This window comes from Eutrema salsugineum, unplaced genomic scaffold (genome assembly GCF_000478725.1).
Source record: "Eutrema salsugineum unplaced genomic scaffold, Eutsalg1_0 scaffold_2, whole genome shotgun sequence".
Classification (NCBI taxonomy): domain Eukaryota; kingdom Viridiplantae; phylum Streptophyta; class Magnoliopsida; order Brassicales; family Brassicaceae; genus Eutrema; species Eutrema salsugineum.
This window is the reverse complement of record NW_006256829.1, coordinates 7,838,379-7,853,306: the sequence shown is the minus strand read 5'-3', so window position 1 is coordinate 7,853,306 and position 14,928 is coordinate 7,838,379. Positions and strand designations below refer to the sequence as shown.

The window sequence follows — 14,928 nt, the reverse complement described above, 5'->3', positions numbered from 1 at the left end:
TTAGTTGGGCCGCTATATATTGTTAATAGAGGAAGTGGCCATATGTATAATGACGCTCACGGTAGTAATTGACAACGGGCTTCTTTCTTTCCGATAAAAAAATTGCTTATGCCACTCTAACAAACGTAACATATGTAATGAGGTTTCTCAGGACTTAAATTATTCCAGGCATGTATGGATCGGCAATTTCCATCAAAACTAGTTTGATGGCTACATTTTTTCGAACATGCTAAAGAAGAAACACTTGGAAATTTCATTATGTTGATTGTTGATACATTTATCAAATAGTTTCATTGGTAATCCAATTTGGAGTGGTTAGAAGCTGAACCGCTTATTTAAATATCAATCGGTCGGATGTAATGGACGGTACGTTGAAACATAAGTTAATAATAAACGTTTGTGACATATGAATTTAAGGTAAAACCAACATTTAGACCAACAAAATTTTTTTTTAAGGTAAAACCAGTTTGACCTGTTTAATTATACAAGACCGTTTACAACCGTATGATTACCAAACAATACTCTTTAAATTACTATTATTCATTTGTGGCCCATCACAATCATTTCAGGAATTGTAGGAACTCTTGTGGTTTAAAAGAAAACGAAACTTAATGGAAAAACAGAAACGATCGTTACATTGTAACTCTGAAACTAAGATTTTGAATATTGAAGATAAATTAAATGAGAGTAAATACTAGTAAATACTAGTAATAGTAACACTACTAGTAACGTTTCTGTTAGGCCGGCGTGTTACATTTCTGTCCCTATAATTTTTCATTTTCTTCTTCCATAGGAAAGAAAGAAAATAATTTATGTTCGAAGGAGGAGATAAAACCAAAACCATCTGGCAGGGATATGTATGTCATTGTGAACAGATGAATAGTGTCTGTAATTTCCATCAATCAATTTCTCCTGGCCGCTTGAGTCAGTGACCAAAGGTGATGACTTTTATACACAATCCTTTTCTTTCTCTTTGTCTCTACACTATGTAACTCAACATATACTACCAATAATAAGGTCTCTCAATTTCTTAAAAATATATACTACTTAACTACATATTACTATTTTTACCTATGGAAAACAATGAGAAAACAGTTTTATATCTTATAAAATTTATTACTATAATAAATTCTAAAACATCTATCAAAAATTAAATAATAAGAATGATATTGACCAGATATGTCAATTAGAATCAAAATTTTAAATCGGAATTATGTGTATGATCGAACAAGAAAAAACAGTTACTTTTTTGTTTGGATCTATTGGAGAGTATAGTTTATTTTTATTTTTTTTGTTATCAGGTAGCGAAAACTTTTTCTATTTAGTATTTAAAAACAATTTTTTGGTAATAGATGTTGAGAAAATGAAGCGGAATAAGTGTTTCTATCCCTAATTTTTTAGTTGATTCAAAAACACCGCTACTATTACTGTACATAAATCATATATAATGTAGGAAAAGATTACAAACAAATGAGCAATAGATTTTTAAATATTTCTATAGGCCTATATATATTGTAGTATGTACTCTTTATAATGAACAGATAGTCTAGTGAAAATATTATTTCTTACAAGTGGTCCCATATCAAAATTTATTTTTCACAACCAGAACAACAATATCCCCATGAACAAATTATGAATCACCCTTGTTACAACAAAAAAATGAATCAGTAATATCAGTGAAATTTGTTTATTAAGTGAAATCAGTAACTCCACACAACTTTTTTTTATTAAGAATTCAGTTTTATATTTTTGGAATATCAGTGAAATTTGTGCGTGTCATCCTTGCGCAGGGGCCATGCAAATAAAAAAAATATCAGTGAAATTATTTGTCCAGTACAGCAGTACTACAATTTAGAACTGATGACTATTTTTTATACCCCGGTCTGGAGTTTTCATCATCATATACAAAATACAAATAAAATTCGTTACAAATTATTTATTTATGGGACACTTCGTTTTGCAAAAGTTTGAATCTTTAACATATTCTATACTATTTATAGCATATACTTAAAATAGCAACTCTCATCTAACTTTAAAAATAATCAGCAATGCTATATAATAAGATATTTATTACATACACTTTTGTTATACGTTCTTACTAAAAGCTCATATGATCTTACTCGCCACAAAAAAGAAGATCTACTCTTCAACCATTGACACATCCGTTTAGGTTTCATCAAATCAAATCTCCCATTGTCTCTTCTTAACTAGCAATATCTTCAAGATCGATAGAATAATAAAAACAAAAACACAAAATCCCATAAAAACTGATCATAGTCTCTCTCTCTCTCTCTCTCTCTCTCTCTCTCTCTCTCTCTCTATCTCTCTCTCTCCTCCCATACCTCATCAAATCTTTGATTTTACTAACAGTCAGTCCAAAATATATTTATATAAGAAGACAAGAGAGCCTAGAAGAACTAGGAGTAGAAATAGGGCAAGCACTTGGGTTGTAGGAGGCTAGTACTGCTTTTGTTCTCAGCTAGGTTGCTTATGGAACTAGAAGATGAAGCTGAGCCTGAACCTGAACCACCGATGTTTATGTTAGAATTAGTGCCTGTTCCACTAATCATTTGCTTCAAATCCCCATGCCCATTGCAGTTATTGTAATACCCTTGTATGAAATCCCCATTGTACCCTTTTACCCTCTGGTCAATGTGGTGGTCTATCATCATCATCATCATCATCTCTTCTTGCTTCGGCATAATCTCTGATCTCTTTCCATGGACGTCTGAGGAGAAACTTGTGTGGTGGTTGTAGTGATCACACATATTGTGATTGAGCAAGAAACCACTTGTGCTCGTAATGTAGTTTTTGTTGCTGTCCGAAAGAGAGAGATCTTGAGGGTAATTCGGGTAAATGAAGGGAAAGATCTGTTGATCATGAGCTTCAAAGGAATTAGTGTTGGAGATGAGAGATTTTATTGGGTTCTGATCAAGGTTTTCAACATATGGGTTATAAACGGAAGGTGGGATTGTAGTTGATGGGGTTAATGGCCTTTTCACATCCTGAGAATTAGGGTTTTGAAAAGGAGAAGCCATGGCCGATGATGAATGAGAGGAGGAGGAAGAAGACAAAAGTTTCTTCCTTAGCTTTGTGTTCCAATAGTTCTTGATGTCGTTGTCTGTTCTTCCCGGTAGATGAGCTGCTATTATTGACCACCTAGATGAATAAATGTTGCTCGTAATTTTGATAAAGTATAAAGCTCGTTCTAGAAAATATCCAGGTTCAGAGTTATTTTGATCATTAGTTCTAAATGATACATAGATTCATTAGTTCTAAATAATATTTTTTAAAAAATATTAAGGAGAGGGAAATAATTACTCCTTTTAACCTATATCAGTATAGATACTATTCAAGGGACCTTCATATGCAAGTGGACAACAAATTAAAACCAATTATATATTTTTAAGTGTAGAGCTTAATAAACCTATTATATTAAAAAGATCATGGGAGAATTTTAATATGGAACCTGCTTCCGATGGCAGCGAATAGACTGAAAATGATCCTGTCTTCTTCCTCAGAAAAGTCACCATGTTTTATGTTTGGTCTCAAATAGTTTAGCCACCTCAATCTACAACTCTTCCCACATCTCCTCAAACCTTAAACAACAACAAACAACAACAAAGAAGAGGCTCTAATTTGGGCTTTAAAGTTAAAAAAATGTGAAACAGAGTTTAGTTAGGAACATATATACTTACCTGCTTTGAGAGGAAGAGAGATCCAATTTCCACCATTACCATACTTCTCAATGTAATCTCTAAGCTTAGAGTCTTCCTCAGGAGACCAAGGCCCTCTCTTCACCTTTGCCTTGTCGCAACATGGAGCTCTTCCCATTGTCTCGCGGTAGTCGGCTAGTGTGTTGAAGATTAGAAGAAAAGAAAAAGAGAGAAACTGTTATCTCTTTCTTCCTTTTTCGAAGATGGACCTTTTGAGTTTATGGAGTGGTTGAATTTGTGCCCTTTTAATAAGAGACTTGGATTTGGACTCACCCTATCAATAATTATTATTTTTATTATTACTGAATTATATAAAGGAACATTAATTTATATTTCATTTGTCTCAAAAGCTACGGGTGTGAGAAGTCAACATGATTGACATGCATGCATATTCATTGTGCGTGTTTGAAAAATTTAGATATCCAATTATTCAATTATTTATTCGCGCTTCGTTTTGATGAAATTACACTAATAAAATCACTATTCAAATTTAAATAAAATCATGTGGCTGCTCTTGCTTTTGTTTTTGTTTTGGTAAACCCTCTCTGTCAATTATTTCTGAGGATCTCACTATCTTTTCTCTGCACTATAATTATATTTGTAAATACATTAATATTCTTTTGATTTTATCAACGGATACATATATCATATATGTAATCTACAATATTAAACATGTGATTTAGATTTTTTTTTTTGGTCAACGTGATTTAGATATTAACAAACAAGATATGGTACATGAATGTCTTCCAATTTTTTGATTTCAGATGAATAGAGTTATAAAAATGAATCAAATTTGTAAGTAGACGAAAAGTCTGAAAAAAACAAAGTTGAAACAAAAAAACAAAGTTGAACCTATTGAAAATGCAAAAAAAACTTACATAATATATCAAAATCAAAATCCAGAACTTTGTGCTGAGTTTGAAAAAAAAAAAGACAATCATTAACTGAAATTTTCTGCTGATATCTTTGGTTGCTTGATTTTATCATTCGTCAAAAATTATATGCATTATATTATGCATATCAACTGTTTAGTACATCATCATGAATTTCAAAAATAAAAGGAAAAGAAAAAGTTCCCAAGCGGTGGTGATATTACACGGGTAAAAGGAGGAGAACATGCAACAAGCGGAGACAGCATTGGTCGGACCAGTGAACAATATGTAACTGTCTGATAATAAAGTGACAACAAAACAAAAATCCATTTTTGTGAAATCTCATTAACCAAAGATTTATCATCACGAGTTGACTTGCCAATGTTGTTTTCATTATTACATTTAGTAAAGTGCCAAAAGAACCCTTCATGATTATTCATATCGTACTACTTTGATGGAAACTTGCATGCATGAATAAACATTTAATTAATTTTACACAAACATATACAATACATATATGTAATTATGTATATATGAGTTTCATGATGATCAGGTGTATATTTGGACCGACTAATCAACTTCAGAGCTAATGACCCATCAATGGGTACATATCCATATATGTAAAACTGATAGATCTACTGTTTACATCATTTAAGGTACATTTGTTCGATGAAATTGTTTCACGCAGATACAGTCACACACTCATTACCTCATTTGTGTAAATAATATGTATCAATGTATGCATGTATATATGTGTACAAATGGCCAAACAAAAGTTTCCATATCCATGATGTACATGTACTTCCTAGATTTTCCAACAAATGTTTTTGCTTACATTTACATGTGTTACAAAAAGAACGTAAATGCATGTGTTAGTTACAGTTATATTATTGGTAAGATGTTTGTTTTTCGATCATCTTCCCTAAATCCAAACAATCAGTTTTAAAAGTCATCGATAAGATTTGTTTTTTACTTTTTTTTTAATTAAGGCATGACATGCGCACTTCTGAAACTCTTTTGGATTACATTACCTCGTAATAGAAAACAGAGAAAGGCTTTAGATGAATTCTAACCAGTGAGATACCGAGTCAGACAAAGCGCCACAGCTTCGACACGGACTGGAATCGGCTGATGGATTTCGCCGGAAGTCGTGCGTTTAAGATGAAAGGGTTGTCGCGCGAGTATCTGATTTACATCTGTTGGAAAAAAATAATTAATTTAAATTCGTTAAGTCAAACTATGATTGGAGGATATATGAATATTAAAAAGACAAGAGTCTTTTTCTCGTTTGACTCTCGGTATAGCTAAGGTCTTTTCCTCAACGGTTGGCAAACTAAAGTGGACAAATTACTAGAATTTTTTCCAGGCTGTTAAACCATTTTTCAACATATCAATTTCTAAAAAAAAATTAAAAATTAAATAAATACTTCAAGTTAATAGTTAAATACTATTGAGTAATGACCTTCAAAATATTATAAAATATAATAAACACCTAAGTAAAGTATTATTAAATTTGATTCAAACAAATAATTCAGTTTATCAACCAGCAACTTTTGTTTTTGGTGGTACCTAAACTTTTTTATGATCTTATTTTTACCACCTTATATGACATTTTCTGCACATCCAAAAGTAAGATTTATCTCATGTAACGATAAGATATATGTTAAGTTATTTATTGATTGATGTTATGGTTTGTGTGCGATGAAACTTAAGTTCCTATGAGTATATTTAAAGAGAACTACGATCCTAAAGGTTATTGGTTTCTGTCTGAAAAAAAATTTCTTCATTCAAGTGTCGAGCTATGGTTCTGTAGGGGGGAAAATGGTTCAAGAAAAAAAAATCAAGCTTATTTACAGTGAATACACGTGAAGCTCTTTATTAATTTCTGGGAAAAAGCACGACATATACTGTATTCTCTTTGCTGTAAAAAATGAGGATAAAAGTGTTTTGAACTACAGTAATTATGATTGGAAAACTCTCATACTGATTTGCAAGAGTAATTAACAATTCTTTAGAAGTTTCCAGAATAACGAATAAAGGAGTGCGGAGCCCACAAGTAACGAGTGGCACAAAGAGACACTGGGGACCGCATGAGGATGACCACAATGTAATACAGTAATACGTATAAATAAATGGAAATTTCAGATTTTTTAACTTTTATCTAAATATATTACCAAAAAGTCGAACTTTTTTTCTTTAGAAGTTAAAACTGAATAACTGAGGATCTATATATACCTAAAATAATAAATTTAAAGTAGATTTGTTTCCTTCGTTGCCTATTATTTTTTATCTTTTATCAATTTATAAGTCTTTTTTTTTAAGATATGTACCAATATAAAAGAACACAAAACAATCAAAAATGTACACACACTCTCTCGACCTCCAAAATGTCTCCAATCCCAAATGGTTTAAATTCTTATGGTGATAGTACTATGAATCTTCATGGTTCTAATCCCATCCAAATGAGCTCCAGCTTTCCGGATCACGATACTAGAATGGTTCGGTCAGTGTTCATTACTTCTGGCCACACGAACCATCATGGTTTGTTTTCTTCCTCTCGTCATGCTATCAATTGTTATCAAGATTTACAACATATCTCTTCATCTTCTTCTTCTGGTTTCAATAATTCACATGTGGCTTATCAGATGAGAGAAAACATGGTCTCTAATGTCGTTGATTACTTTCCTCTTAACAATAACCCTCATCTTTCTCAAGTTACTATCACTGAAACTATCACAAATGGGTACTCTGCTATTGTTCCTACTAGTAATTTGGTCACTATCCAAAATGAATACGAACGTGCCATGAATCCCAACATTTTAAGTCCTTCCTTTTACCCTCCAACTTTTGTTGACAAACAGTGCGAGATCTTAAACCCTACACCTCTCAATACCATACCTCCTCATGAAAATTCCGTATTCCCTAGGCATTTAGACCTATTTTCTTTTTCACCAAGGCACCAACATGACCAACATGTTCCCCATCGTCGACCAGTGAAGAAACGTTGTAAACCAACCAAGTATTTTGAAGAAAGCTTTGATGGATCTGATTCTGAGAAAGATGGTGAGTATGATGGTAAGACACACAGCCTACCGTATGAGAAATACGGTCCATATACGTGTCCCAAGTGCAACAATGTGTTTGACACTTCACAAAAGTTTGCTGCACATATATCGTCAATTCACTACAAGAATGAGACCGTCGAGGAAAGAGCTAAGAGATATAACGCGAGGAACAAAAAAAGATTTCGCAAGACAAACCAAATGATCCATGGGGAATCTCAGATGATTCAAACGGAAGACAGAGTTGTAGAGGAAAGTAGAGGCTATAACAACATTGTAAGTGACATTGAAGCTTTCCAACATCATCCGATTGTCAAGGAAGAGCCTGTTCATGATTTTGTTTGATTAAATCTGTTTTTGGTTGTTTTTTTTCTTAAGTTTATAATAAATTAAACAATAATGTATTTTTTCCTTGTTTTTAGCATTTCCTCATCTTTGTTGACAAGTGATTTAGTCATCGCTTGGATCGAATCCCCTCATGAGCGCAAGAAATTTTAAATGATTTTGTATGTTTTTTGCGTTTTAATGTATAATGTATGCATGCTTAAGGTTCAAAAAAAATGTATAATGTATGATTCAATTGTGTTTTTGGTTTAGTTTATTCCAAAACTTTGAATAAGTTTTACTCCATGCGCTATGTTGCAAAGTCAAATCCATGCAAGGATAAAATGTTGTCTTCCATATTTCAAACTAAACAAGCCTTTCTGATTTCAGCGAGACCTTTTTATTTACGAACGAGCATAGAGAATTATAAAAGAACGATATCGATGTATAATCGAACTGGAATCACTTCTGATCAATTAGTTATTAATTTATTTTCTAAATAAAACATATAAATCTTCGGCTCGACAATATAATCATTGACGAACTGTTTCACCATTCGGAGTAGCGAGCTTTCCTTGCATCCAATTCTGAAGCATTTGCAAAGAAGCCTTGGGCTGATCCATCGGGACCATGTGTCCAGCGTCATGAACCTTTTCATTAAAAAAGATTGTAAGTCTGAAAATTGAAATTACAAAAAAAAAAAAAAAAGAGAGAGAAAAGGGAGTCTATTTTCAGTCGTAGTTATTACATTAATAATTGGTTGGTTCATCGGTTTTATTCGTTTTACCTTAAGAAAAGTGAGAGAACCGTGATTCTTCATCAAACCCGCTTCTTTGCCATCTACCAGGAACGGTACTGTCTTGGCTGATCCAAATTCCTTTTGGCCTGACCAATTCATCTGCTCAACCCACCTAGAGTTTCCTGTATATACAAAATAACTTAATCAATTAGACTCAGCTAGAACCAGATGTCTAAACCGAGATTAAACCATTTTCCTACTTCACTAACAAAACACTAGCTAGCAAATGAAACTCTTTAATTCCTGAAATTATGATGGAAACCAGCGAAAACCACAAACGAAACTACACTCTTGACCTTTTGTTTCAGTTCTCTCGGTTCATAACCTTCACCATAATCGAATAAGAAACATTACAAGATACCTATTTTGGCAATTCTGATAACAATATCTTACCAAGCCAATTGCAAATGAGATCATATTCTCCGGCGTAAACAAGGAGATTGATTCCATCTTCGACAAGAGCCGGAATCTTGACCTCAAGATTAAGCATCCAATCCTCCATCATTGCATTATAAACTGTGGTACTACACGACACAAATTTGATATCTCCAACTCCTAAAGCTTTTCTTACGTTTTCTTGGTTCAAGAATGTTTCCATCTTCGAAAAGTCATAGCAATGGCTTCCCACACATTTCTTTCTCACGTCATAGTACTTAAGACAAATAAACCAAGAAAATCTTTGTAAGCGAAAAAACCCAAGAAAAATGGTTCAATATTTAATGCATGTTCTCAATGCTTACATTTGTGCCTTCTATTTTATTCATAATCAGGTTGAAGATGGTGTTGCAAACATCATAAGCAGAACCACACGCTTCACCACCATTATTGTCTGAATTTCACAAAACAAAAGTTTTCTTTAAAATTCAAAACTTTTAGTTGAACCCGGATCCGAAAACACTCATAAAAAAGTTTTTTTTTTTAAAAAAAAAATATAAATTACTGCATTGTTTGGTGGAACTTTGACAGTCAATGTAATCTTGCTTGAGGCTCTCGTGATCGGACTGTGAGATCAACTTCATTTCCAGTGCATAATCTCCATATGCACCATATTGGATCTCCGGGTTGGTTAAACCATTACCAATCGCAATACCCTGATTTAAAAGGGGATTAAACGACCAAACATAAACCATTGAAAAAAAGAGTGAAAGACTTACCTTAAGGTTTATTGGAATTCCTTCATTATTCTTGTTTCCACTGTGAACTCGTGAAGCCAAAGCTGGAATGTAGTGACCGGCGTAGGACTCACCAGTAATATAGAAATCGTTTTTTGCAAATTTCGGATGTTCTTTGAAAAAAGCCTACCAAGATTCAAAGATAGAACCCCAAACCATTAAAATCATTAAAATTCCAAAGAACATTCTTTTCTTAGATTTTTGAACAACAATCAAACCTGTAAGAAATCGTAGAGGTCATTGCTGACACCAGTTTCGTCCTGTCGGAGATCGTTGCTGTCTGATGTGTAACTGAAACCAGTCCCAACTGGTTGGTCCACATAGATTAAATTGGATACCTATTGAAACAAAAGTAGTTGAGTTATAGATATCTTCTAGATAAATATGTTTCTTGTGTAACAAGAAATACATTTTTTTAATATCTAAACCAAACCAACCTTGTCCCAACCAAAATCGTTCCAAGAAAGAGAGAGATCCTCTGATATCGTGAACGGACCGTTCTCATAGAACAGAGCCACACTGCTACTACAACCCGGTCCACCGGATAACCATATCACAACCGGGTCGCTACTGTTGTTCCGTGACTCAAAGAAGAAATAGAACATCCTGTAAGAAAAATACACACACACACACCACATTGAATTGGTCTAGTGCGTTCATGTCTATACAAACTACTAAACCGAATTCTATTAAACACACATCCTGATTAAATTGGACTAAATTGAATCGGTTGAAAATGTTACTTGGCTGATTTCGAATGAGGGAGGGCGTAGTAACCGGCATAGTGGCCAAACTCTTGGACTGAAGGACCACCGGAAGCGTTTCCAGCAAGGATGGACGCTGAAAAATCGAATTGGCTCTCAACAAGTCTCGGAGCATCAGAGCTTCCCTTTGGAATGAGATTGACGTTATGTTGAGGCATTAGATTGAAGGACTTGATAAGCCTCTCTGCATTCTGGATCGACAAACTCGCTGGCGATGAGAAAACGGAGGAGTTTTTGAGGAACCTTTTAGAAGTTGAAAGCGAAATTTGAGATAAGAAAAAAATAAAGAGGAAGAAACAGAGAGAAAATGTTTTGGCCTCCATTTTGTTTTCTTTTTTGTAGTTTGTACGAGAATGGTTATACGGTATGAGAGTGGAAAGAGATGTATATATATATATATGGAGGTTGCTTGCGGTTGTACTTAGCCACGAAATTTGGATTGATAGGAAGATATCTTTCCAAAAGTTTTTTTATTTCCCAACAATCATTCCAAAAGTTTGTTCAACGTACTTGTATTTATTAGTGCTATGTCAACTATATATTTTTCTTGAAATCTAGAAAGAGAATATTCAAATTGATTTGTTTTCTTTTTATCAGAATTAAGATTTGTAAAGATTTTTTTCCAATTAGGACTTATAGTTTTTTTTATGTTTACCACCTCAGCTGACCCAAAAAAAAAAAAAGAGAGGATCAAATTAAGTGAATTGGGATCAAATTATGTTACTGATTCAGTTTCAATACATTGTTTTTAATTTGAAATCGATCAATTAATTTATGTAGAGATTCAATCCACCAAAATTAAATTAAGATGGATGCATGTACCTAACCAGTAGAATCTCTCATTTGTTAAGATGGATGCATGGAATGATAATTAATCATTTCGTTAATAAATTATAGTAGCTTAAACGTTAGATCCTTTTCTTTGAAGAGAAAGTGACTAAGGAAACAACATTTATTTTCATAATAGAACATATAAATTCTCGGCTAGGCATTAAAAATAAGAATCATTGACCGCTCGGAGTAGCGAGCTTTCCTTGCATCCAATTCTGAAGCATTTGCAAAGAAGCTTTGGGCTGATCCATCGGAACCATGTGTCCAGCGTCATGAACCTTTCCCCCAAAAACAAAAAAAAATAAGTCCAATTTCAATCGTATTAGATAATAATACCTATAATTTTTAACCAAAAAAAAATAAAATAATAATACCTATAATTATCAGTTTGGTTTTATTCGGTTTACCTTAAGGAAAGTGAGAGAACCGTGATTCTTCATTAAACCGGCTTCTTTACCATCTACCAGGAAGGGTACTGTCTTCGCTGATCCAAAATCCTTCTGGCCTGACCAATTCATCTGCTCGACCCACCTGGAGTTTCCTGTATATAACAAATAAAATCAATCAAATGGACTCAACAGAACCATAATCAAACCGGAAAAGACAAAAGATATGCAAACTTTTGTATGTCATTTCCATATTCTATACCGGATGTGAGGGTAAAATCAAAGCCTTCTGAGTTCTAAACCGAGAATAAACCATTTCCCTACTTCACTAAGACGACTAGCAATTAATTGAAACTCTTAAACTACTGAAATTTTGATCGAAAACCAGTTAAACCGAAAACTGCAAATGAAACTACATCCTTGACCTTTAATTTGTTTCAGTTCTCTCGGTTCATAACCTAAACCAGAATCGAATAAGAAGCATAACAAGATACATTATTTAACGGCACATAACAAGATACGTATTGTGGCAATTTTGATAACATTATCTTACCAAGCCAATTGCAAACGAGATCATATTCTCCGGCATAAACAAGGAGATTGATTCCATCTTCGACAAGAGCCGGAATCTTGACCTCAAGATTAAGCATCCAATCCTCCGTCATTGCATCATAAACTGTGGTACTACACGACACAAATTTGATATCTCCAACTCCTAAAGCTTTTCTTACGTTTTCTTGGTTCAAAAATGTTTCCATCTTCGAAAAGTCATAGCACTGGCTTCCCACACATTTCTTCCTCAAGTCATAGTACTTAAGAAAAGAAAAAAAACGGAGAAAATATTTGTAAACCCTGGAAATTTAGAAAAAAAAACAACTAAACAAAAGGATTATTATCTTGTAGTTAATACTTACATTTGTGCCTTCTGTTTTAGATGCTATCTGGTAAAATATGTCGTTGCAAACTTCGAAAGCAGAAGCACAAGCTAACCCACCATCAAGGTCTTAAGTTCACAAAATAAGTGTTTTTCTTTAAAGATCAAAACTTTTTGCTCAAATGAACCTAACAAATTCAAAACAAAGCCTTGTTTAACTTACTGCATTTTTTAGTGAAACCTTGACACTCAACGTAATCTTGCTTTAGACTCTCGTGATCAGACTCTGAAATCAACTTCATTTCAAGTGCATAATCCCCATATGCACCATATTGGATCTCCGAGTTGGTTAAACCATTACCAATCGCAAAGCCCTGATTTAAACAGAGACTAAACCAAATTTTTAAAATTCAAATCCACGTCCTCCTTTCCCCATACTCTCCTAGTCTCCCCTCTTTGGTATGTGGAACAAACCACATACGTTATTAATTAGGACTACTATATATATATATATATATTTTATGCGTTTTTTGTATTGCTACATTTGTTTTATTTAGCATAGTTGGTAATTAATAATTTTCTATTTTGCATTAATGTCTCAAAATTGTACCTAAGATAAAAAAATTATTTATTTTTATTTTTGCTTATATTTTGCTCAAATTGTACTTATGTTTTTCTTATATTTTGCTCAAATGTTACTTATGTTTTTTTTTACTTTTTCTTAAGTTTTATCAACTTGTTTTTTGTTCTTATTTGAAATTTTCAATAGTTATAACATACCAGTAGCGAAAGTAAAAACAATTTATCATTACATGCTTTATAAGAAAAAAAATTTGATGTTGGAAAAATATTTAATATAAATATATTGATTCTATGAAACGAATATCATTGAATTTTTGAAGTGAAAATCTAGAAAGACAACAAATTTTAAATTTAGTTTGGATTATTTTTGGATGGGTCTTGTTCTCCCCAAAACAAAAGTAAGACAATCATTTTACCTTTAGATTGATTGGAATTCCTTCATTCTTTTTGTTTCCACTATGAACTCGTGAAGCTAGTGCTGGAATGTAGTGACCAGCATAAGATTCACCGGTAATGTAGAAATCGTTCTTTGCGAATTTTGGATGTTCTTTAAAAAAGGCCTAGTACAGTTTAAATCATTACAATTCGTAAAGCATTTCTATTTGAGAGTTTCTTGAAAATAATTAAAAACCGAACCTGTAAAAAATCGTAGAGGTCATTGCTGACACCAACCTCATCATGCCGCAGATCGCTACTATCCGAGGTATAACTGAAACCAGTTCCAATTGGTTGGTCCACATAAATTAGATTGGATACCTATTAATATAAAATTAACTAAGTTATAGGCATGTTGTAGATAGGTATGGTAACACACAAAAAACGTTTTATAACTAAGTCAGCCCAACCTTATCCCAACCGAAATCATTCCAAGTAAGAGAAAGATTGCCCGAGATTGTAAATGGACCATTCTCATAGAACAAAGCCACACTGCTACTGCAACCCGGTCCACCGGATAACCATATCACAACTGGATCGGTACTGTTGTTCCGTGACTCAAAGAAAAAATAAAACATCCTATGAAAACAAAGAAAACCATATCATTTCTAAACGTCCATAGATAATTACATACTAGTAAATCAAACTTGTTTAGCACAAATCCTAATTGATTATTATGAATTGATTTCTCAAATTTTACTTTGCTGATTTTGAATGAGGGAGGCTGTAGTAACCGGCGTAGTGGCCAAATTCTTGGACAGAAGGACCACTAGAGGTGTTAACCGCGCCAATTGTTGCAGAAAAATTACGTTGGCTCTCAACGAGTCTCAAAGCACCATGGCTTCCTTTTGGTATCACATTGATGTCACGCTTAGGCATTAGATTAAAGGATTTGATAAGCCTCTCCGCATTACGACTCCACAAACTTGCCGATGATGAGATATCAGAAGGGTCGTCTAGGATCCTTCTAGAAGTTGAAAGCAAAATTTGGGAAAATATGACAATAAAGAAAAGGAAAGGGAGAGAAAGTGTTTTGGCCTCCATTTCTTTTAGTAAATTTTTGTAAATGGTGGAAATGGAAGTATTTATGGAGTTGTTTTATGTTGTACTC

The 14,928-nt window shown here is 33.4% G+C and overlaps 4 protein-coding genes across 4 annotated transcripts; 1 reads left to right on the top strand and 3 right to left on the bottom strand.

Moving 5' to 3' along the window:
* Window positions 1–2,417: 2,417 nt before the first annotated feature.
* LOC18016576 (transcription factor RAX1) lies at window positions 2,418–3,834 on the bottom strand. The gene is made up of 3 exons (XM_006400747.2): window positions 3,699–3,834; window positions 3,470–3,599; window positions 2,418–3,159 (listed from the first exon to the last, which is right to left on the bottom strand). Exons 1-3 carry the CDS (start codon window positions 3,832–3,834, stop codon window positions 2,418–2,420), a joined length of 1,008 nt encoding a protein of 335 aa, XP_006400810.1.
* A 3,141-nt stretch (window positions 3,835–6,975) lies between these two features.
* Window positions 6,976–7,995, top strand: LOC18016575. Its single transcript, XM_006400746.1, has one exon. It carries the CDS (start codon window positions 6,976–6,978, stop codon window positions 7,993–7,995), a length of 1,020 nt encoding a protein of 339 aa, XP_006400809.1.
* A 512-nt stretch (window positions 7,996–8,507) lies between these two features.
* LOC18016574 (serine carboxypeptidase-like 47) lies at window positions 8,508–11,032 on the bottom strand. The gene is made up of 9 exons (XM_006400745.2): window positions 10,689–11,032; window positions 10,383–10,551; window positions 10,164–10,283; window positions 9,928–10,071; window positions 9,714–9,864; window positions 9,514–9,602; window positions 9,167–9,425; window positions 8,762–8,895; window positions 8,508–8,624 (listed from the first exon to the last, which is right to left on the bottom strand). Exons 1-9 carry the CDS (start codon window positions 11,030–11,032, stop codon window positions 8,508–8,510), a joined length of 1,527 nt encoding a protein of 508 aa, XP_006400808.1.
* A 601-nt stretch (window positions 11,033–11,633) lies between these two features.
* Window positions 11,634–14,861, bottom strand: LOC18016573 (serine carboxypeptidase-like 47). Its single transcript, XM_006400744.2, has 9 exons — window positions 14,518–14,861; window positions 14,228–14,396; window positions 14,019–14,138; window positions 13,799–13,942; window positions 13,024–13,174; window positions 12,841–12,929; window positions 12,480–12,738; window positions 11,948–12,081; window positions 11,634–11,818 (listed from the first exon to the last, which is right to left on the bottom strand). Exons 1-9 carry the CDS (start codon window positions 14,859–14,861, stop codon window positions 11,714–11,716), a joined length of 1,515 nt encoding a protein of 504 aa, XP_006400807.1. The 3' UTR covers window positions 11,634–11,713.
* Window positions 14,862–14,928: the final 67 nt, after the last annotated feature.

What these genes read in the sequence shown, in the direction of transcription:
- LOC18016576 (XM_006400747.2), bottom strand. Translation starts at nt 3,834, where the DNA reads ATGGGAAGAGCTCCATGTTGCGACAAGGCAAAGGTGAAGAGAGGGCCT. An exon ending in CTCTCTTCCTCTCAAAGCAG is followed by an intron (nt 3,600 to 3,698) that starts GTAAGTATATAT and finishes TTGTTGTTTAAG; the next exon opens with GTTTGAGGAGATGTGGGAAG. An exon ending in TTCGCTGCCATCGGAAGCAG is followed by an intron (nt 3,160 to 3,469) that starts GTTCCATATTAA and finishes TTATTCATCTAG; the next exon opens with GTGGTCAATAATAGCAGCTC.
- LOC18016575 (XM_006400746.1), top strand. Translation starts at nt 6,976, where the DNA reads ATGTCTCCAATCCCAAATGGTTTAAATTCTTATGGTGATAGTACTATG.
- LOC18016574 (XM_006400745.2), bottom strand. Translation starts at nt 11,032, where the DNA reads ATGGAGGCCAAAACATTTTCTCTCTGTTTCTTCCTCTTTATTTTTTTC. An exon ending in ACCTCTACGATTTCTTACAG is followed by an intron (nt 10,072 to 10,163) that starts GTTTGATTGTTG and finishes GAATCTTGGTAG; the next exon opens with GCTTTTTTCAAAGAACATCC. An exon ending in GTTCTCTCACTTTTCTTAAG is followed by an intron (nt 8,625 to 8,761) that starts GTAAAACGAATA and finishes TTTAATGAAAAG; the next exon opens with GTTCATGACGCTGGACACAT.
- LOC18016573 (XM_006400744.2), bottom strand. Translation starts at nt 14,861, where the DNA reads ATGGAGGCCAAAACACTTTCTCTCCCTTTCCTTTTCTTTATTGTCATA. An exon ending in ATGATTTCGGTTGGGATAAG is followed by an intron (nt 14,139 to 14,227) that starts GTTGGGCTGACT and finishes TTATATTAATAG; the next exon opens with GTATCCAATCTAATTTATGT. An exon ending in ACCTCTACGATTTTTTACAG is followed by an intron (nt 13,943 to 14,018) that starts GTTCGGTTTTTA and finishes AAACTGTACTAG; the next exon opens with GCCTTTTTTAAAGAACATCC.